Source organism: Pundamilia nyererei, unplaced genomic scaffold (assembly GCF_000239375.1).
Source record: "Pundamilia nyererei isolate P.nyererei 1_Seehausen unplaced genomic scaffold, PunNye1.0 scaffold00072, whole genome shotgun sequence".
NCBI classification, from domain to species: Eukaryota; Metazoa; Chordata; class Actinopteri; order Cichliformes; family Cichlidae; genus Pundamilia; species Pundamilia nyererei.
This window is the reverse complement of record NW_005187473.1, coordinates 1,974,609-1,997,437: the sequence shown is the minus strand read 5'-3', so window position 1 is coordinate 1,997,437 and position 22,829 is coordinate 1,974,609. Positions and strand designations below refer to the sequence as shown.

The window sequence follows — 22,829 nt, the reverse complement described above, 5'->3', positions numbered from 1 at the left end:
AGTAAATATACAACTGGGTTAGGGTTACCCGAACACAGGGAAGGAAGGGATTAGCAAACTGCAGTCACTCACTCTCATTCCCTCCTGCCCCTGCTCCCCTTCAGCTCCTGGAGGCCCAACATCACCCTACAGGGAGACAAACCACAACAAGAAGCTGGCTGGAGGTCAGAACACACTTACATATTTGCATCACCCGCTGTTTCACTTTCAATGAGCGTGCCCATTGATTTGCACATTAGTGGAGCAGGAAGAAGGCAAAGCTTCAAGAATTATAACAAGACAGTACAAACCTTTGCCCCTGGCTCTCCAATGGCACCTGGTTCTCCCTCTAAGCCTGGTAAACCCTACAATGATGGGAAAGAGAACCATAGGCAATATTTCATTTGTATACATTTGGATAGGATTGTCAAATAATACTCATAATCAATAAAGCATCATGAGCATTTAATGTAAAGTACTTCAGGTCCTTGTTCTCCATCAGGTCCAGCCTCTCCAGCAGGTCCTCTGGGTCCCTGAAAGAAAAAGAACCACCATGGCTAAAGCACACAAACACAATGATTCAGGAATCTCATTAACTTCTACATCAGGAACTTAAAACAAAATAGAACAAAATAGATATAACACAAAACTCTAGCATGTAATGCCCCAACTTTTAATTATATGTCTAGTCTAGAAAAAGAACTGAGAGATGAGATTGAATGAGTCTGAAATAAAAAGACTGAAGACCAGCCAAACACACAAGATGAGACCTATAACATAAACCGAGCCTCTAGCATTACAGAAAGCTCTCACCCTTATAAATATCTGTATCTGACTGTTTGACATTCCTCCTGCCCCTGTGGGGACTGAAGGAGTTCCAGGCAAATTAAGAATTTGAAGACTAAGCCAAAAAGGGAGGCACAAGGTGGGGAGCATTCAGGTGTGGTGAAAGCAGAAGAGGGAAGAAAATAAAGAATATCAAATATATACTCCCTCCCCCGAAATGATTCTCTTTCTGCTAAGATCAGAGCTTCTCGTGTGATTTAAACTGTAACAGCTTCTCCCTCGCGAAGCTTGTGCGAGCATCTACGGGCGAGCGCGTTCTCCCCGCTGTCATTACATGTTCTGCTGAAGGTGTTTTTCACAGCATGCGGTTTGTTTGCCGTTTCCTGTAACAACCACATCAATGCAGCAGAAAAAAAGCGCATACTTACTGGTTCACCTTGGGCTCCCCTCTCCCCGGTGCTGCCTGGAATACCTGGTTTTCCCTGGAAACATAATCATGAGCTCAGTGGTGATTCACTCAAGCATCCTGTGTAGTTAACAGAAGTCATGCACGGCTTCTCGTCATTACCAACACCACCATCATTATCACCACAATTTCCCGTGTGGCCACACACACGCGATGGCTGAGTTTAATATTTCAAGGTTGCCTGACAGCTACAGACACAACACAGAAACTCCAGGATGAGACTCTGTTTGTCGTAGTCCAAACATTGTATAGCCAAGACACTCCAATTATGTGACCAATGGCATTTGTTTTTATGCCTGTGAGCTAAATTTGCAACATCAGAAGTTTTGTGGCTCATGAAGCAGAGCAGGTCATCTGCTAATTTAAAGGTTGGTGGTTTAATCCCTGGCTACTCCAGTCTATGTGCCAAAGTATTCTTGGGCAAGATACTGAACCCTGAGTTATTTCTCGTGCACTTATTGAAGAAAGTATTTAGACACACAAAAAAAGTGCGTATGTGATGAGACATGAGGTATAAAGTGCTTTATACAAACAAGTCAATTTACTATTTAATTCAATAAGGTAAGTCCTTTGGATATTAATTTAGAGCAGCATAGCTGGTTAAAGTCCAATAGTCCCAGTCAAAAGGACATTCAACTGCTAAAAATCATTTACTGGCATTCCTGAATGGAAACATAACTGTAATTTGGCATCTTAATCCAGAAATAATAACATCATTTACCATTTACTATCATTTTGATTAAAGAGCTTGTGCACAATGGTGGTTTAACCCCTACAGAAACATAAAAAATGATTTTGTTAATTCCCAGTGCTGTTAATTTAGGGCTTCTGTAGCATACCTCTTACACTGAGTGTGGTAGCAATTATTATTCAAATTTTGCTTCTGTCTACTGAAAAGGTTAGACACAAGGGAAAAATATGTTTTCAAACTGTACACGAGGTGAGTGAAATGAACTAAGGGGAGAAGTACAAAAAAGCACAAAAGCCAATGACAATTTTTAAAGTTCACTTACTGTTTAAAAACAAGAGCCAGTTAGAGTAATGGGCTAAAAAAAAAGAGCGTGGACCACAAAAAGATTTATGAGCAGCAGTCACAACCACTGTCAGCTGCTTTAACTTAACAGAACTGCCTTCGACTGTGAGCTTCATGGGACATGACATCACAGATAGCATCGTTTTCTCGCTATGACTCAATTGGTTCTTTTTTCTCTTTTTTTTTTTTTGCACAGAGAAAATAGGAATTAGAATGAGTTACAAGTTTTGAGAGATATTTTATTGGGCACAAGATGGCGCTAAGACGTCAGAGTTGGAAAAATGGAAACAATGCTGCATCTTTGGCAGCAGCAAGGAAAGGTAGAGAAAGTTCCTTTAAAAGAGTGCAGTAGCAGCAACAGTGGGACAAAAGCTACTGTCAGCAGAAACTCTTCGCTGTGAGGTGAGGATGCAAGCTGTGTTTGGAAAGCACACAGGTTGAAACAAGTCCCAAGTTTGTGCTTGATGTCCCGTCCAAAGGATGGCACGAATGTACTGAACGAGTGTTTCACTGTACCGATGGCTGACTGAGAGAGAGAACGCAGGCCCAGACGCGTCTTTGTAGGTGTTTGTCTGATAAGAATGATTACCAACAATCCCAAAGCGTCAAATGTTCAGCCAAGACATGATTTGTGGGCAAGTAAAGAAGCTCATTTGTCAGTGGTAAATGAAGACAAGCTAAACAACAGCACGAAAAGAAATGAAGGTGATAAACAGCATATATATCTATATCTATCTACATATACACACATACATACATATTAGAGAGAGAGAGTAGCGAGCTAGACAGATAGATATGACTGCTGTGAAGATCATCACTCCATAATTAACCAGCCCACATGGAGCCATTTTTGATTGTGCCACTGATCTCTGCTGTTTACATGCTTTTGCCATCTGTTGATCAGTTATTGCAGCCTTTCGCAATGCATCAAAACTGCAATTCATCATTTGATCAATAATTAATTGTAAAGACCAAAAAAGGGTTGAAAAAAAAACAAAAAAAAAAACAACAACCTAGGGCTCCTAAAATCTGCCAAAAGTCTGACTGTGGCGTGACCTGCTGCATCTATTTGTTCAAATATCCCACTGAGTATTTACTGTGGTCACAGCTCTTTGATCAAAAACACTGAAGTATAATTGCTCCACTCTGCATGCTTAAGTATCCTTGGTGAGATACTGAAGCCTGAGTTGCCCTCCATGCTTTCGTTGGAGTGTGAACGTGTGAATGTTAGATATAGCGAGCACTCAGACATAGAAAAAAGTGCTGGAATGAATGGGTGACTGAGCAATGTTATACAAAGCACTTTGAGTGATGAAACAGAGTAGAAAGGTGCATTCCATTTCTCTTAATAAACCCTTATCTAATCTGCAACCACGAACTGGATAAACAGTTAAGAAAATGGATGGCTGTGATTAAATGAAATGAAACAGGTCTGGATGAATGTCTTATTTGGACTTTGAACACTGTAAACGGGCTTAAAGTAGTGAAGATTTACTCCTTATTTCTTAAATATAAAAGAAGGAAATTGTGTTAGCAACTGAGACATAATAATTTTAGTACCGCGCAACGTGCGAAACCTTGAAGCCATTCTACACTGTTGCTTCTCAAAAAAAAAAAAAAAAAAGCTTTAAGAGACAGAAGGAAAGAAATATTACTCACAGGCTTCCCAGGAGGGCCTCTCTCTCCTGGATTTCCAGCCTTGCCCTTCAAGAAGAAAAATATACATATGAATGATTAACGTGTATTGAAATACGTGAGGTTAACTCAAATCAAACCCATTACCATGTCTGATGGTGATGCAGTTCCAGCTACTACCGCACAGCAGAAAGACGGATGTTTGACATTGACCGCTCAAACATCGAGTTTTAGGGAATTTCTCTCATATGAAGACAAAAATGTGAGTGTTTTACAGGAGGAATAAATAAATGTGTTGTTCATTTATCTTCAACTGCTTGATGGCGCAAAACAGCCCAAATGTTTACTTTCATCCTGCTACTCCTCAGCTTATTGAGATCAGGTTTCTTATACTACAGACCGCCAGCAGCACAGGCGAATTACATTTGCGTCTAATCCGCCACAGGGGCAACTAGACCAAAGCCTCCCTCGGAAGATAAAAACTGCTTAAAGTCTGATGGAGCTTGTGCACCGGGCAAGCCGTTGTTGTTCTTGATGCTGTTTGAAATCAGACGCACTCGTGACTTTTCCACGAAGTGAATGTGCATCTTCAAGAAGGGGGGCGTGCTTGTTGGCTTGTCCGATGAAGCTGGATGACGCATATTTTATGACTTTTTTTAATATTCTTGGCTTCAGACAAATTAAGCTACGTAAATGTACTCAAAAGCCTTCAAGTATAAAACACACAGCATTCCCTGTTTCTCTCTTATACAGATGTGAAAACACGTTGACCTAAAGACTACTTACTATTAAGCTTGGCTCTCCTTTAGGTCCAATCTCCCCCTTTTCACCCTGAAAAACATACCACCGTTTGGAACGAGATTTAGGATAAAGCCTCAGCTAACACACAGGAATTAGTGTCAATTTCCTACTATATCTATACCATGATGTTACCTTGATGCCCTCAGGACCCAGTTCTCCCGGTGGGCCATCTGGACCTCGGGGTCCCTGTGCAAAAACAAGACGAGCCACACCACTGAACATCACTCAACAAAGAAAGAACAGTACGTTGAGCATCTAAGCTCTCACATGCCAACTATGGGTAATGAAACAGCACCACCAGCAAAGTAATTAGTCTGTATTGTTTGTCTGTTTGGGGAGGTGTTCCAGCCTGATGTAGCAGCCTCCCACCCCCACAGAGATTCAGGGGTTTCACAGCATTGTAGCGCCACCATACAGAGACAACGATCTATAACAACGACACCCTCAGCCCCCTCTTTTTTTTTGCTCCTGTCCATGCTGTTAGACCTTTCAGCTTATCTCTCCATTGAGTCTTCCTTTTATATCTCTTCCTTTGAGGACAAATCTGCTGCTATTTTGCTTGAGCCTCTCGTGTCACTCTGCTCTTTTATCTTCCTTGTAGGATTTATCGTTATATTCTTTTTCCTTTTGTTCACCTCTCCAACCTCAGTCTTGATTTAAACACCATTGAGTCATTTACTTTTGCCTAATCTTTCATGTTATAATGGATGCTATGTTCCTTTATCTGTTTAATCTTGTAATAGTGTGGAAAAAACTTTTCTTAGTGGCACGGACACTAACTGAAGGCAGGTGACGTACATTCACCCCTGCAGTGTGGCACTGAGGTCATGGAGCAGTAAAATTATGACAACAGAGTTGCCATAAGGTTTGCTGTCATTTTAAAGGTCAGTTTGGTCAGCTTGGCTGCCTGTCTCACAACTAACCAGATGTTGACTGAGATTAATATTTCTTCATGTTTTTTTGGTGGGAAAATAGGCAAAGCAGTTATTTAGTTGTTTCAATAACAGCTGTTTTTTAATAATTCACTTTAGTCAGTTTTCTTTGGCCTACAATAAATCACATGCATTTACAATGACTGATGTATTTGACCTCAACAAAGACAGAACTGACACATGTGTGGATTATGTTAAACAACTCAAGTGGCAAGTGTCGTATGTCTTTCTGGGCAAAATATGCAGAAGGAAGAAAACATTCTGAGAATTAAAGAAGACGATCTCAGATGAGAACTAAAGTAATGTGGTAGTAACTTATTACAATTATTTTTTCTCCTAATAGGACACATTCAACTAGAAAGCTGCTGTTTGGTGCAGAAGCTACTGTAAGTGGATGTAAACTATCAATTTAAAGAGGCGATTTTTGCAAAAATAAAAGTTTGAAACGTCCAAAATGAGCTTCTGCTTGCTTACGCTAGCCCAGCATTTTACAAGAAAGCACCAAACTTTTAACTACCTTGCTGGTAAAAGAAATTTGGAAAAGCTGCTTATGTGTTAACAATTAAACGATTCTTCGGGGACTTTTCTAAATGTCAAGATACAAAACAAAAGAGTTTGTTTCCAATTAAATAAAAAATCCAATCCTTTTTTTGAGGGCAAACAGATTTCTGTTAATACCACAGGACTGCAGTAATCTTATTAAAAGATAGCAGGACATGCCGTGGCATGTATATCTGCCAAGTTGGTTCAGGATTTAAATTTGCTTCCTCCTTCATTTCTGCTGCTGCAGAATTTAAATTCTTAGAAAATCACAAGCACAGAAACCAGAAACTGTTCTTTTGCCACCTGTAGGTGTTGTTCTTCTCTCTGCCACACGATGTCCCACCAGCATTAAATCACCTCACTGGTTTGACCTTACAATGATGTCTTCTAACACTAGATTCATGGTGCTCGTGAAACAGTTGTAATTGCACCTATAAAGAAGCTTGGGCCATGTGGAACGACATCCACATGTCTTTTAATTGCTTCAAGCTCTGGTTTATGGGAAAGAAGATGTGATGTGAAACAGACAAACCAAAGGTCTGATGAGGGAAGTTTTTTTTAAGGGACTGATGCAGCTTGTGCCCAAATGTTACAGTCTCCTCTTACCCTTCTACCCTTTGGCCCAGCAATGCCTGGACTGCCCCTCGGTCCTGGTGGACCCTGTCAGAAAAAAAAAAAACAGTGTGGATATAGAAGTGAAATTAGTGAGAACATAGACCAGGAAATTATAAGAAGAAGGGAAAAAATAAGAATAAAGTTTGAAGGTTTTCATAATATTTGGTGGAGTTATGGTTATAATATTTAGATAAAATAACTATGCATCTTCTAACCACATCATCACTAATGCTGTGAACCTACAGCATGCTGCACAAACACCTCGGTGGAAATGATCATCAGCCAGTTAGACGCACTGTTTACTGCTCCACGCTAAATTGTGAGAATGGGGGCAACTGACGTATCAAATAGCCCTCACAAACTTTGGGTGTTTACAAAGACGAGCGTGATCCTTCAGCACAGTTTAAGGGCCCAAGAAAATCTTGCAATTTAGGTATTTACAGACATCCAGCCGAGACACTTGGTACAGAAGATGAGATTCATTAATACACAGGGAGCAAAAAGTACTTAGCAAAGGAAATTGATGACAAAAAATACACATATAGGGAGGTATGCATGAGGTTAAAATCCTGCATGTTTTTGTTGCTCCACTTACAGGTGCACCTTGCATGCCGATGTCCCCTGGGCTCCCTGGCAACCCTGGATAACCCTGACACCAAAAAGAAAGGGGAAAACATGTCACTCTTTATTGATATCGCCTACAAAATCATTTTTAAAAAGTAAAAGCGGTTAACACGACATAAAATATCCAGGCTTATCTGCACTATGCTTTGGGATCAGCAGCTAATCTGGGGCAGCGGTGAACAGAACTGTGTTTCATATTATGTTGTCTTAGAATGGGCTCCAGGCTGTTCGGTGTTGTGGTTCTCACCCACATTTTACAGTATTTTCCTATAATTATCTATGAGGGAATAACACCCAAAAGTCAAAGAAAGTCACTAAAGACTAGAACACGTTCCAGAAAATGCTAATCCTGCAAATTGTCTTTGAACAGAAACAGAATTTCTGGATAAGATCATTGTAATCTGTGATGATTACACAGCACAAGCCTCTAAACTCAACCTCCACTCCTCGTTAATGTGGCTACATTACACCACCAACTGGTTCACACAAATCACTGCAATCCCTCTCGCAGCTCACAAACATCTCTCTCCTTCTTAGCCAAATGTGCACGCTAGCCTTTTGACTGCCACCAGATTAGTTAGGTCAGGCCTGGGGCCCAAAGCCACAGACATGGAGTCAATCCAAGGCCCCTGGACAGTGTAGGATGTAGGCCAGCTTCTCTTGAAGATTCATGCAGCATTACAGCACATATAAGAAACACTGCTGCACTGTTTTTACTCAGTCTCAGTAACCCACAATCAATGGGCACTATGTTCACTCAGCTTATACACAGCTAGGTTAGGCTTTGGCTCTCTTTAGTGTTACAATGAGGTACAAACTGTGAATGACTGTCAGTGGTCTGCTACACTGGTCAGATTCTCCATGCCTGTGGGTAGCTCTAACTAATCCTTCAGTACATTCGATAATATTACCTATCTAGAGATTAGATAGGTGTCTAAAAGAGATAAAAGATTCTCGTAATCTCCAAGAATATAGTACCTGGACGTTTATTTGCAGCAATACTCTATATTGTGCTGCTGTCAGTATATTACTGCAAATTTACAGTGAAAGGTTTCACTATGCAAACACCTTCAATAACAACACTGTGGAAAGATCTATTTTGCAAACATTTGTACCTTCAGAAGTTGCAACACAGAGTAATCTGGAACTTGGGTCTCTAGAGGGTCTGCCTTCATTTCCAGGAACTAAAACATGTAACATCTGCCAAAGCTTACAGCCAGCATCGCTTAGTGGTTCGAATTTAACTCATCGTCTTTAGCCATTAGTTTACTGTTTTAGTCTATTAACCCTTTTACTGTAGGTTTGTGAGCTGTCAGACAAGAAACGGAGAGCTGCAGAATATCCTGAGTGACTGCACTTACCCTGGGCCCCTTCTCTCCGGCTGGACCTGTTGGACCTGGTGGTCCCCGGTCACCCTGGAGGAAAAGGAAGAGTTGATCATTAAACCATGACCTAAAACCTCAACACACATTCACATACATTTCTACTTAATAAAAGCCATGAAAGTGGAGAGGAGCTTCTTTAAGTGTAGAAGGTAAATGTGACAGTGGTGTACAAATAGCAGATACTAATATATATATACTGTCTTTGGCCCTCTGCACAGTATAATAAAAGCCAAAGGTAAGCCCAGCTGATCAGTAAAGCTTCCAAGGGCTTTTTTTTAAACCTCTGTAACACTTGTTATTCCACCTTGTCTCACACAGGGATCAGACTATTCGTATGGAACTGTTTTGGAAATACTTAGCGCAGTATTAAACAAATATTATCCATATATCTATAATGTGAAAAGAATTTTTAGGCTGTCAGGGTACGGCTGGTGATGACAGATTGAACCAGGAGGAGGATTTTTGTGTAAGAGGAGTAGGAGGACAAGCAAGAATCTGACAAGCAGATGGCTTCCCACCACAAGAACATGTTCTGACAAACGGGCCTTCTGGATAGGAAGGAAAAGGGGCTGCAGGTTGAGAAAGAGGGAGGGAACAATTTACTGTACAGAGATTAAAAAGGTGTGTAATGCTGTGCACGTTTACTCGGCATAAGCTGAGGTGGAAAAAGAACTTTTAAAAAAAGCACTGTGTCAGAAACAATTACATTTTGGGAGTTTCTAACATCCGTAGACAAGCAAATTTGTCTAAAGAGTATTGTAATCAAATGTTCCCTTTCATTATAGCTTGACGTTCAGCAGAGTGCAGGAGGGCTTAAAGGAAATAGTGGTGATGTGGATTTGACAATATTGTTATGGATGAGGATGTGAGAGTGTTGAGTGTTTATACAAGCACGTGTTCTGGGGCTCGTGGGCCTCAAGCCATGGCCTAATTATATAGGTCTGCCACTGACAGGCAGGCAGCTCATGCTGTCTGACAGCCTAATGACAGAGAAACACACACCTTACCTTTTCACCAGGAACTCCTATCACCCCAGCTATCCCAATCAGGCCTGCTGGACCCTGGAGAGGAGAGGGATAGCGTTAAACAGAAACACATCACGAGAAGTTATATCTGCGCAAAAACCCAATCTTCATTCATCTAAGGGTTACTTCCCGACTAGTCATGACACCTGGAATGTGAGAGGTCATAGATTACAATCTAATGCTTACATAAGCAAAAATGCAGGCGCTGCAAAGATGAAGAGAAACCTGAAGGGGTGAAGATCATTTTTACCATCTCGACTTTCACGAGTTTTTCCTAGAAATAGTGCTTAACTAAAAACACTGAGAGAAACAAAGGAAAGTAAACACATCAATATGTGCCAGTAACCATGCTATAACAATATTAATTCCAAATCCACTTCACAACCCATGTGGTATTGATACTGGGCCGTTATTCAACAAAGCCAGAACAAATGGCTGCAACCTTGTTGTGACTGCTGAAACTAAACTGTTGTCTGGCAAAAAAGAAAAAAGAAAAAAAAGTAACAAATAACACATTTTTTAATCGCACAATTGCAGTGGCTCACGTACTACGTTCACACTGCACTCAGCGTCAAGAAAAGCTATTTTGCGAATGACTCCTTGTGGGGGAACCACCAGAAAATGTAAGTATGGAAGTTATCAGAAGAGCTTAACCATTTCCAGTTTAGTCATGCTGGGGCGGGAGAGTGGGGGGTGGGGGTGCTATAGTTTGAAGCGGTGCCAGCTGCTTCACTGGATAATCTGGAGTAAAATGGCAAAATGTCTCAGTGGCTGATTTGACATTCTGGCAGAAAAGCGCAGTTAAAAAGAAAAAGTTTGTCCTCGTGTTTCTAAATATGCGAGTATGTAAAGTGAGAATAAACAGGAAGGAACGATGTGAGATGTGCAATTATCACAAATCAGACTGAAGCCTCAGGATTAAGAGTGCATGCATTGCAACACCAGATTTCTGTGTAATAATTCAAACAATTGCCCGACAGCAGAACAGCAGGCAGAACTGTATAAATTGACCTCAAACCTCTTAATTGGGATGTGAAGCAGGATATTGTGGTGCCCTGTATCACTTAACAGAAAGACATGGCTTCAAAAGTTTTTCCATGTGAGGCCTTGACAGGAGAGCTTTAAAGGCAATGTTTTTAAGGCCATTTGGTCTCTGAGCCACAGCATTAATAAGACCTTACAGTCAAGGAGGAAATACAGCCAAAGTTAGATTTTAATAAGAAATTCTTTTTAAGAAGGATCTTTAAATGAATGTGAGTACACTCTGAGTCAGTGACACACACGCGCGCACACACACACACACACACACACGCACAAAACATAGGTGAAGTTAGTTGTGAAGTGGAGACTAAGATGAAAACAGAACAATCAGCAGATAACCTCAAATCAGCCAAACTATGATCTTAAAAACTCAAAATTACACTGAGAACAGTTTATGGGAGGCCTTAGAGCATAGATGTCAAACTCATTTTACATGATGGGCCGCATGCAGCCCAATTTAATGTTAGGCGGCGCAGACTGCTTTTTGACTGTGTAAAATAGTCTAACTGCACATGTAATCCTTGAGCTAGCTCAATATTTGGGCTTAAATTGTAAGAAATGAATGTGTAAAGTTACAGAAAAAGTTCTGGCAGCTTTTTTATTTAATTTATAGAAAATGTTCTATTTTATTGATTTATTTTACTTTGGATAGAAAGTAATAAAAAAATAAAATAAACCCCCGCATTTCTGCAGTAGATACTAAAAAAACAGGAACTGTAATTTTGTCTGTTACTTCATTACTGTACTATGAATGACTGTGGAGGAGTTCTTTATCAATAGGACAGGCTGTAAAATTTATGAAAATACATTTAAAAGCCTTCCTTCCCATTTTCCAAAGACATCCATCCAGTGGGCCGGATTGGAGTGTTGGCCAGGCCAATTCTGGCTCCCGGGCCTTATGTTTGACACCACTGCCTTAGAGTGATATAGATGCACTCAGTGAAGACAGATTGACTGAAACCCCTTTGGATAGACTCAGGGCTTGGAAGTTTTCTTTTTTTTTTAATCTTAGATATCTAATTTATCTGGAAAGTGATGTAATGGCATTCATTAGACCCTCCATATGTTTTAGAGGGTTTTTTTTCCACTCTGCAGAGCCCCATGGTTCCTGTTTGGCTTCAAAGGCCCTTCTACTCAGTAACTGCTCTCATATGTGCAGTGCTGCAACAAAGTCCAGCAGTCCCACTTGGTTGCCTCCACTATGCACAGAATGCAAATATTAGCATTAAGGGGCCTCCGGGAAAGACCAGCATACTTTGAATGGTCAGAACAGTTGCGTGCGTACGAGAATCTTACAATTATGTCCCGGCATTTCTCTACAGTATCTGTGTCAAGTATAAAACCCAAAGACAGACGTACGAAAGTGTGATTTTTGCAGTTAGTTGATTTCTTTACAACCAGTCCTGACACAGATGTTTTTGGGTAATCGATAAACAGTCCAACATTTCTGTGTTAACAATTTCTCTGTAAGTATGATTCATGCACAACAGCGTGTCAAAAAGGCTTTTACAGGCTTTGAGCCATAAAAAAAAATGGACAACACAAATGAGATCACTTCCACAGAGGATATCTGTTCTACTGAGAAGTTCCACCAATTCTGATTTAAAAACAGTACGGTATTTGGATCGCAAGAGGAGAGATCCAAAATGTCTTAGCCTCAAAAGTAGGTCAGTAAAATAGTGATGCATGAGAATGTGTTCCTGTAACCACTTCCACAGTTGCCACAGAGAACAGTTAATTTACTGGAAGCACTTCATCAGTATAAATCTAATAAAAGCTATACCACAGCCCTGCACTCTCTATAAAGGGATCCAATGGAAAACTACTAATCCACAGTACACCGTCTGTTAGCTAATGTCATTAGAGGTGTGAAGGAAACTTACTTGTGGTCCAACTTTTCCAATATTTCCCATGTCCCCTTTCTCTCCCTGCAAGCAGTAAACATCAGACAATGTGCTGGTTAGCTTCCTGTAGTTAAACAGATCACTGATTTGGTTCTCACAGGATATTACAAGTACAAAAAAGATCACACACATAGACCATGGGACTACATGTATGATTGCCATCATGTATGATGATGTTTTTTTGGAGAAAAACAAACTCCAGAATAAACTGCAGCTCTCTCATAATTAAGGGCATGTTTACAGCATTATAAGTCTAGGCAATAAGCACCTCGCAAGGGGAGGAAAGCATGAGACCAATAAAATCTTGATGTACATAATACTAAATTTATTATACCACATTACAGGCAATAAAAAATAAAAGAGTAGGGAAAAAGTCTACAGTTGACTATATTACAATGTAACGCCATTTTTACAACACTGTTACGATTTTTCAGTGAGATGATGATGTCATGTGGCATTTGAAATTGCCACAAACATGCACTTACGTATGCGGTGATTAAGTGATGGGATCTCACCTGTAAACCCTCGGAGCCAGGTTCACCGATGTGGCCTTTCCTTCCAGGTCTCCCCTAAAGGTCGACAGACACATACACGTGAACGTAAGTATAAATGCTGATCGAATGATGGCAAAGCTTATTTTATTCCATCCAGTCGGAGGTGATTCATCTTTATGAACCACCTACAAAAGGCTTAGCATGATTTACGTGTGCGGCTGAGTGCAAATTCAGTGTATGAATTTGGGAGTTCTTACAGTAGGGCCTGGCCCGCCGGGTGGGCCGAGTGGTCCTTCGTCGCCCTGCAGAAACAAAGTTTGTTCAATAAAAAGTTTCCAAAGGCATGTTTCTGAAAAGCTGTAAATAAAAACGTGTTACACTGATTTGAAAATTGTATAAAGCATTTATTTCTCTTCACAAACAGATGTTAGAACTTATATTTTTATTATATTACATAATACCAGGAAGTTTAGCACACTGATGTATCACTTCTTCTTTTAACAAAATTTAGAAAGCATGTGCAAGGATAACAATTGGAGAGTTTTTTTCCATTCTTAGTGGTAAATGATTTCAGCTCCATGATGGTTCAGGGCTTCTTTTTATTAATTATTAACATTATTATTATTATTATCATGATTAATGACTAATAGTCATTTTTAAGCATAGGTTCAATCAAAAGTGAGCCATCAAACCTTTAAAAAGTGGAAAACCCTTATTAATGATCAAACGTCCCTGTGCAGTGATTTCCACTGTAGCATTGTGCCAGCAACTCTGGGGTCATCTTGTAGCACCGTGTTACTCCTACCCATGTTTTTTTGTTGCATGCAACATTTCCCCTCTGAGCATCCATTATCGCTAACAGATGAAGGCAATTCTGTCTGAGTTGGTGATGTCGGCACATTCCCTTGTCTACAGTACAGGAACTCCACAGGGGGCTGTGCTTACTTAATTCCTGTTTACTCTGTACACCTCAGACTTTCAGCAAAACTCCCGGTCATACCACCTACAGAAAATCTGATGATTCTGCAGTTGTCTGATGTCAGCAGGAGAACCACCGCTCACTAGATTTCTTTTTTCTTTCTTACAAACCATAGTGTGTAAAATCCCAGCAGTTTCCGAAATACTTAGACCAGCTCATCTGGCCTTAACCCACTCTTCTCCCTCATTCTGATGCTCAGTTTGAGCTTCAGTGGTTTTTTGTTTTTACTGTTCCTACATTTCTAAAAGCATTGTGTGGCATGCTAATTAGATATTTACTTCAATGAGAGGCTGAACAGGTGTACCTAATAAAGTGTCCATCTTAGTTTCTTACAAGGTCTTGCAAACTGGATATGAAAATGTTTAAATTTTACTCAAATAAAGAGAAAAAATTAATATATCTTGTTATTTCTCAACATCATTGTTTTGGGTAACAACCTTTGTCTGCGTACTCTGCCGTGTGTGACAGAAGAATACATTAGCCAACTCTACACTGTTGTGTATGGAGGCCAGATCAATATTCCAACATTAAGCACAATAGAAAACTGTGTGTTGCTCTACACTTTCCAGTGGATTCTGTTTCTATTTACAGGGCTGGAAAAATTTCAGCCTTGTTTTCATAAGCACCTGTTGGTGAATCATGACTTCACCTGGTGGAACATGCCCTGAGAGATATAGCAGGGGGAAAAAAAATCTGAGATCTGAGCTATACCTGTGAAATATGAATAGATGTTAAATGAGAGGGAGTGTGCTAATTCATCTTGCCTGATCAAATGGAAATTCCTCAGTGAGCTATAGTTTCCACTTCTCTTCTCTGAGTGAATTGAGAACCTGGAAAGATAAGTTAGGTGTCAAATTGTCTCACCTGTATTCCTTTAGGCCCTGGCGGACCCTGGGGTCCTCTCTCACCCTGCAAACCCTGAAACACAGGTGAATGTATGACTGGATGAAATTAATGAATGAGTGGATGGATGGAGAGAGTGGAAAAAGAGATGCTGTTGTACCTTTGGACCAGGTGGTCCGTTTGGGCCCGGCGCTCCAATGTCCCCAGGAAACCCCTTGCAAATTCAGGAGAGAACGAATATTGTTATAGAACATTATTATTAAGCCAAATGTTTTGATTCCTCTGCATTAACCTGTATAAGACAGAACTGTATAAAAATAATGATGGATTGCTGCTGAGCTAATGTTCTCCCTCAGGCAAGCCTGCCATGACACAATCACTCATCTCATAAAATGTGCTTGCGAGCTGCGGCCTTTGTGACCTTTGATGACGTAGCAATTCTGGGCAGCTTGACTTTGACATTGTCGATGTGTTTCACATACTGTGCAGTATTAACAAACACTTTAACAGAAGGTGAGATATCCTGCATAACACCTAAAGTAAACAGAGTGCTGGCAGACCATGACAGAGCAGGAAAATTTTAAGGACATATTAACATTGTGGAAATGTAATAGTTTTGACTTAGAAACGCTTGTGGCTAGCAAGATAATGTGCTACATTCAGTTCAGTGCTATGTTGTTGCTAGTGGGAGAGCTAGCATAGCATAGAGAAGATTTTCCAAGTACGTATTCAGGAGTTTTTAATTTAACCACAAACTGTAGTCAGATGAGTTGATGCCATCGAAAAGCTCCAACAACAATCCCACGCTGCTGCTCTTTCTCTCTAGTAAAACGCTTGTTTTTAAGCTTTTAATGGAACTACTACTAATACAGTTATCACGAAAAACCCCAACAACAACAACGTTTTAAGCAAAGCAAGTCGATTATTGACTTAAAAAATTAAAGAATGTAAAATAATTACTTGCCTCTTCCATGACAAAAAAACCAATTCAGTCTCTATTTGTCAGAGCATCTATAGCTAATTTTAATAATTCAAATCAACATCAAATTACAATTTTTAGCAATTACAGGGATTATGAATGACAAAGGTAATGTTTTCTGAGTATGAATAAATAAACTCAGCCCAAAAAAGGAACAAAAGAATGACAAAACATCCACGGACATGCAAATACATGTACCTAATATGAGCGACTTTGCCCACACAGACACACTCAGCAGTATAAGACTCTGTGAAGTCATCTGTTTCTGTTTTAAGATTTATATTAAGCTGTTCATTATCTTCTAAATTGGTAGATAATTTGGTGTGAAAGCAAACGGAATAACAACCATAACAATCCCTTCGAATCTAAGGTGAGCCAGCATTTGCAGTATATGCACCGTGAATGAAAATACTTATTTTACAGCCACATGGATTTAGCTTAAATCCTATATCTGCTACCTGCTACCTTATCCCCCTATGCTGTCTTTGTCTTTGCATTATCATAAGTTTGACTTGGAGCAGCCATAAAAGAAGCACTCTCTTGGCAATGTGTCCATTGCATTACACACTCTATTAGGAAAGTAGCTGTACCTCAATCTGTCTTTACTTTAGTCAGCATACTCCACTGAGCCAAAATACAGCAAAAAAGAAATGCTGTCAGATACTACAGTCAATATTTTAAGAAGACAAAAGCTGAAACATTTTACTCTGACCTTCTCATACTTCATACTGGACTGCTGGATACTGGCCTCAGTGAAGATCATGTTTTTAACAGTAGCTGCCTCTGACTCCCCTTTATTTCATGCAAGCGCAACAAATATTAATAATAATAATTTATTTGTACAATAATTTTCAAAACACAGAGTTACTAAGTGTGTCACAGTTTGAATAAAAGCTAACCATAAGTATACATGTTCCAACATACAGATACATAAATGGGAAAATATGAATGGAAAGCTAACCTGTAAAAATAAGAAGTCAGTCGCTCTGATATAAGCAAGAGCCAGTCAATGTAGAGCTTTATATGTTAATAATTTGATGTTAAGGTGGATTCTGAATGTCACTTGGACCCAGCAAACGGAAGCAATAATAGCTGTGATTGGTGAGCGTCAGATAGCTTTTGTTAGCAGCCTTGCTGCTATGTTCTGCACCATCTGGAGAGGAGCTATGGAGGACTGAGAGATGCAAGTGACTGACAGTAATAGGTGGGAGAAAATTAAAGTGTATATTAAAAGCTCCAGATAAAAGAATGAGTCTTTGATTTTTGCAACATTTCTTAAATGAAAGAAACATGACTGGATGAGATTTGAGATGCAAGATGCAAAACTCAGACGTCGTTCAAAGATGTGCAAAGATGCAGATTTCTAACGTTGCTGACTGATCTCCTTAGAGAAACTGTCAAGAACCTGTTTTACCAGGATTGAGATGAACAAAATTTGAATACATCCACTTAGAAATGGCAGAGAAGCATTCACTGAGACGGGAGATGCTGTTAAGGTTTTAGGGCTTAACAGAAATGTACAAGTGTGTGCCATCTGTATAGCAATGGTAAGAGATTCCTTTGAAACTATTAAGAAACATGTATAAAGAAAACAAAATTGGTCCAAGATTAAGTGCTGGGGGACTCCACATATGAGGGAATATATTTGTTAATATGCATTGGTAAGTATCTGTCAGAAAATTGTGATGAAAAAATGCACAACCATGTATGCCTTACCTCTGGTCCTGGAGGCCCAGGTGATCCAGGCACACCCATTTCTCCAATTTTACCCTGACGAAAAGAGAAGAAAGACATGAACAATTTGCTCCTCTTGTGTTGTGCGGATATAATCCCGAAATAAGTCACTGACACCACTTTGATGATGTATTCAAATGTTAGATCACCAAGGGGATCCTACAGAGAGTCTAAAGCACTCAGATCATGATTCTGCTTGCTATAACTGTCAGACAGGACAGGGTATAAAAAAAGAAAGTAAAAAGTAAAAAATTAGCCAATAAAGACTAATAATGTTACTTCATATTTGCTAATCTGTGGTTGACAAAAGATTTTCCAAGCAGTTTCTGTCACTCCATCTTAAATGTTTGTTTCTTTGCTTTGATTCACTACAGATAGCCGTTTAACTTGTGCAACTTTCCTGCCATTATGTTAACACACTAATATTACAGACAGCTGGGCACCAGTCTGGGTTTGGTGTGGAATAATCGCTCTAAGCGCTTCTGTAACAGTTCTTAGTAAGTCAAAGATGCAGCAGTTTGCTGAAACCACAACTTATCTCTGATTGGCTGGCAAGAGACAAGAGCTGAAAAAACCCACCTGAAACCAAAGATTGAGCCAAAGGGATTACGTTTACACATGCTAACCTCTTTATTTAGCACTGGCTGTGTTTAATATAATTATCCAGCACTGTAACAGTATACATATGACAGGAAATAGCAAAAACCCTTTAATCATGTAGACTGCTAACTACATGTTAGCTTTTTGTCTTTTCTTTCCTCTTTACACTGGGCTAACAATGTCATTATTCTCATTACGTGACTTGTTTAGATATCATCCTGCAGGGAATTTGTAATGTTTTAACTTAAAAGAGATTAATTTGCTCTAATGGTTGCTTGTGCTGATAAGCAAACCCAGAGCTGTTTAAAGACATTAATTTCACATTTATCTCCTATCACTGAATCTCCCCTCCCAGAAAATCTAAGATAAAGGTAATGTTTTCTGAGTATGACTAAATAAACTGAATCCAAAAAGCATGGCAAAACATCCACGAACATGCAAATACATGTTCCAAGCATGAGTAACTTTGCCCACTCAGACACACTCACACAGACATACCGGTGGCCCTGGTTTCCCTCTGGGCCCAGGAAGACCAGGTGCACCAGCAGCACCCTGAAAGACAAACACACACCATTTTTGAGTTGATTTCACAAAGTCCGTGGTTGACTTTTCTTGTTTTTTAATCAATCTCTATGTACCGTAATGGAGCAAACACAGGTAGAACCTATTGGTAACAGCAGATACACACATTGCATGGTCACATGGCGTGCTATGCTTTGTAAGGACGCTTACCTTATCCCCCTGGTACCCCATCTCTCCTGGCTCGCCCCTTTGTCCGGTTTCACCCTAGATTTCATAGTATCAAACAGAGATATAACACAACACTGCACTGCCGCAATAATCTGAAGAAACCACAAACAAAAAAACGGCACACACTATACAGAGGCTGTTTAATGCACCAGCACTATCAAAATTCAGTTTGATAGGTTGAGTTCAATGTCGTGAAAGCAAATGAAGAGTCTGTAAAGAACCACTGGAGCAATATCAGCGTTTAACATGAAAAAATGATTCAACACTAATACATAGGACTGAGTTTGCTGGATGTGTTAGCAAAATGTCACAAGGATCTTATATAGTACGTCCAAGTCACACATTACACACAGATGCACTGCAATAATATAAATATTTAGATCACCTTATCACCTTTCAATCCAGGCAGGCCGGCTCGTCCTGTTGGGCCCTGTCGCAGAGGGAGCGGAACAAAGGGAAGGAAAAGTTTAACATTCAATCACTTAGGATTCTCCTAAGATGTAAAAAAAATGGTAGAAGCAAATATCCGGCCCACCTGAGGTCCCACCATACCAGGCAGTCCTCGTGGTCCCTCGGGCCCTGGGTCTCCCTGCGAAGAGAAGGACACAGTGGAATTTATGTATCACAAATACACACACGTAGTACTTGTAATATGAGTCCATTGTTGTTTGATAGTGAATGGCATTTTTGCACAAAATATTTCTGATCCATTGTTGACATTGTATTGACATGCAGCACATTCCTGTTTGCCACAACCCTATGAGAAACATAAGCAGTGTTGGCAGAGTATCCAGTTGTTTTGCAGCGGTTTGGGTTGCCAGGCCCCAACAGTCAATCCACTCTAATTGACAGAGGTGAGGGGAGACTGGCCAGAAAGTGTGGCTGGACCAAACAGCAGACAAGCTGCTCAGGTAGCTTTCACCCTGTCTGCAGTAATAGTCAGAAGCACTGATGTGATGACAACAATTTGTATATGCACAAGTATGTGTGAGAGCATACGTGCTATACTATTCCCACAGACACAGCAGTTACAAGTTACTCTGGGTTTTTTCCCCTCTATGCCTAAAGATAATGGAAGCAATACCATATTTGCTCTGTAGCAGCAATGTCTGATGCAACCAACAAAAGCATAGTGAATACAAAACCAAAATAAAATCCAGAATTTTGCACCACTCGTCTGCAGAAAAGGCCTGAGAGCAATAATGTTACTGAAAAACAAACCTAAAAGAATTAAAGAACCAACCACTAAAAACAATCAATGTGTCGGTCTGACCAATATGCACAAAATCAGTAATAAGTATTACAGAATACTGTCTATGTTGCATCATCAAAGACATGTGGCTTAAACTATAAGTCCATCTGGACCCCTTAAGGTCAGTGTTTGATGCTGAGGCTCCGCTGTGGTACCGCAGGAGGACACACAAATCACATGCCTTCCATCAAAAGAGGCTTTTAACAGTGGACACATGAAAAATGATGCACTGAAAGAAGGGGGAAAGCACAGATAGAAAATGCTCCCCCATTGCCCCCACCCAAAAACTCCAGAGTCCACTGGCCGAGCTGAAACGACGGGGTACATCAACATCCCACACAGAGCCTTTCCTCAAACTGCTGTCAAGATGGAGCCTGTCTGCCAGGTGGTTAAACATCATCCAAACCGCTATCTGCTCGCCACGCGGGGAAGACAATTGGTTCGAGGCTCGATCAAATCCAGATTGCTGCATTCCTGTACATCATGTTTCAACACAACCGTTGTAGCCTCAGAAAATCCAATTAGACATAGAAATGTTTCTACACCCAGGACATCATAATCACATTTAAGCGCGCCACTTCAAATGCCTCCGATTCAGACCCAGACAAGATTTAGTGCATTTTAATTTAGACTTGGCCACAAACAGCATGTACCTCTGTTAGCCACACACCAAATCTGATTGGCTACATACCAAAAAAAGGGTTGGGCCTCCTCTGGTAGCTTATGTGCTTATACTGTTAATGCGATTAATTATGAAAAAGACATTTGAGTCTCTGTGATCTAGTAGCTCCTGTAGGTGTAACGTGTAGGTGTCCCTTTTTTCACCACGTAGTTTATGTGTAGACAGCTGTTATTCCTTGCTACTGCAATGAGACATATACCAATAGCTAATTTCACTGTAACTTCAAAGTAACTTCAGAAGAATAGATGAGAAGGTATAAATCTAAAAAGTTAATCTAGTTCCTGACACAGTCACAGTCCAGTATAGCTAAATGACTTTGGTGCAAACTACTGAACTGCAATGCCCATCATTTCCTGTCTGTCTTCAATATCATGATTGCTACCTTCATGGACACATTCACAAGTACTTTGAGTGTAAACAGAGCCATTCCTAAAAAAAATGCAGGTAGTATATAAAAACAACAAAAAACATGGTGGAAGAATTGTAAAGAAAAAAACAAGGGTATTATTACAGCTACTCTGGTCTCCATCTCGCCCTACTGTTTTTCTTTCAGGCTATGAAAAAGTGTCGGGCTGCATCACATTTTGCTGAGTCACACACTGGCAGAGACATCAAGTGCATACCAGAAGGAACACTTGCTGTTTATGTTCTCTCTGCGATTACTCGAGTAAAGGTTCTAACCACGTGCAAAATGAGTGAGCACAACGAGAGCCTCAACGGTGTGACTGACAGTGAGACGTGAAAATGAGTTTTAGATGTCAAATTAAAAGTTCTTTGCGAGATTCGTACAGCGTCAAAATCACCCAGCTGGAAAGTTGAGTAAATATGATTTATTACATCAAAGGCTGGATTAAAGAGGTGCGGGGATTTGGGCTCTCTAGTATGATTACTCAAAAGTACTTACTGGCCATAACTTGTCTGAGAACTGCATCAGCTTTAATTATTAATAAGTCAGTTACCGCCTCCTTTTTTGCATTTGAGTAAAAGTAAAAGTAAAAGTATATAAATTGCAAAAAACTATCTTATCACTGACTTCATTTGAGAAGTAGCGTTTGACGTTGCTCCGGGTTGTTCCGTCACACAACCTGAAAGTGTTAAAGCGTTCACATCGGAGCTTATGATCAACATCACTGAACACAGTGAAGCGCAGTTCGTCAGATACAACTGTGAAGGAACAAAACGTGGTGGCACCTTGATTTCATTTGGTCAGAAATGTAATTTACTGTTTTTCTTTGGTAGGAATTCGTGCAAACTTCAAAAGGTATTTTTTTGTTAATAAATACTGTTGAAAAGCCTGTTTATTTCCCTTATATCTTGCCAAGAAGCATTGTTGGCAACAAAGGAATAATCAACAAAACACAAATTTCCTTACTTTTTGAGCTAATTTTAAATAGGCACAGGGAAGGGAAGGAAAGGAAAGGAAAGCCCATTCACACACATACAAGTGTGTAAATCAGTGTCACATCCTTTTCTTTTTACACCAAGTGGTCTGCAGTTTCTGAATGAGACCTGTCATCAGTTAAACACAGCAAGTGCCATGGCTAGCAGAACTGATATAATCAAAAGCAACTATTTATTTTTGCATAGCACATGTAAAATTCTGCATGATATTAGGTTTGGGTTTTTTTTTGAACCAAAACACTTGAAGATGGTGTGTGCATACTTCCTGTCTGGCTGTTTCAGTAGGATCAGTGACTTACAGCCAGTAGCTGAGGTGAATGCTGAGAAATCATTCCTCCAGCTGTGT

General features: G+C 40.0%; 1 protein-coding gene across 1 annotated transcript in view; it reads right to left on the bottom strand.

Annotated features, from left to right (window-relative positions):
* Window positions 1-22,829, bottom strand: part of col24a1 (collagen type XXIV alpha 1 chain) — an 84,451-nt gene that overhangs the window by 22,330 nt on the left and 39,292 nt on the right. Inside the window, exons 15-35 of the mRNA XM_005737025.2 lie at window positions 19,684-19,737; window positions 19,534-19,578; window positions 19,131-19,184; window positions 18,897-18,950; window positions 17,781-17,834; window positions 15,246-15,299; window positions 15,107-15,160; window positions 13,521-13,565; window positions 13,285-13,338; window positions 12,749-12,793; window positions 9,807-9,860; window positions 8,776-8,829; window positions 7,386-7,439; window positions 6,782-6,835; window positions 4,833-4,886; window positions 4,686-4,730; window positions 3,924-3,968; window positions 1,194-1,247; window positions 459-512; window positions 291-344; window positions 73-126 (exon numbers count right to left, since the gene is read on the bottom strand). Coding sequence (XP_005737082.1) covers window positions 73-126; window positions 291-344; window positions 459-512; window positions 1,194-1,247; window positions 3,924-3,968; window positions 4,686-4,730; window positions 4,833-4,886; window positions 6,782-6,835; window positions 7,386-7,439; window positions 8,776-8,829; window positions 9,807-9,860; window positions 12,749-12,793; window positions 13,285-13,338; window positions 13,521-13,565; window positions 15,107-15,160; window positions 15,246-15,299; window positions 17,781-17,834; window positions 18,897-18,950; window positions 19,131-19,184; window positions 19,534-19,578; window positions 19,684-19,737 — 1,089 coding nt within the window. The remainder of the gene's footprint in view (window positions 1-72; window positions 127-290; window positions 345-458; window positions 513-1,193; window positions 1,248-3,923; window positions 3,969-4,685; window positions 4,731-4,832; window positions 4,887-6,781; window positions 6,836-7,385; window positions 7,440-8,775; window positions 8,830-9,806; window positions 9,861-12,748; window positions 12,794-13,284; window positions 13,339-13,520; window positions 13,566-15,106; window positions 15,161-15,245; window positions 15,300-17,780; window positions 17,835-18,896; window positions 18,951-19,130; window positions 19,185-19,533; window positions 19,579-19,683; window positions 19,738-22,829) is intronic.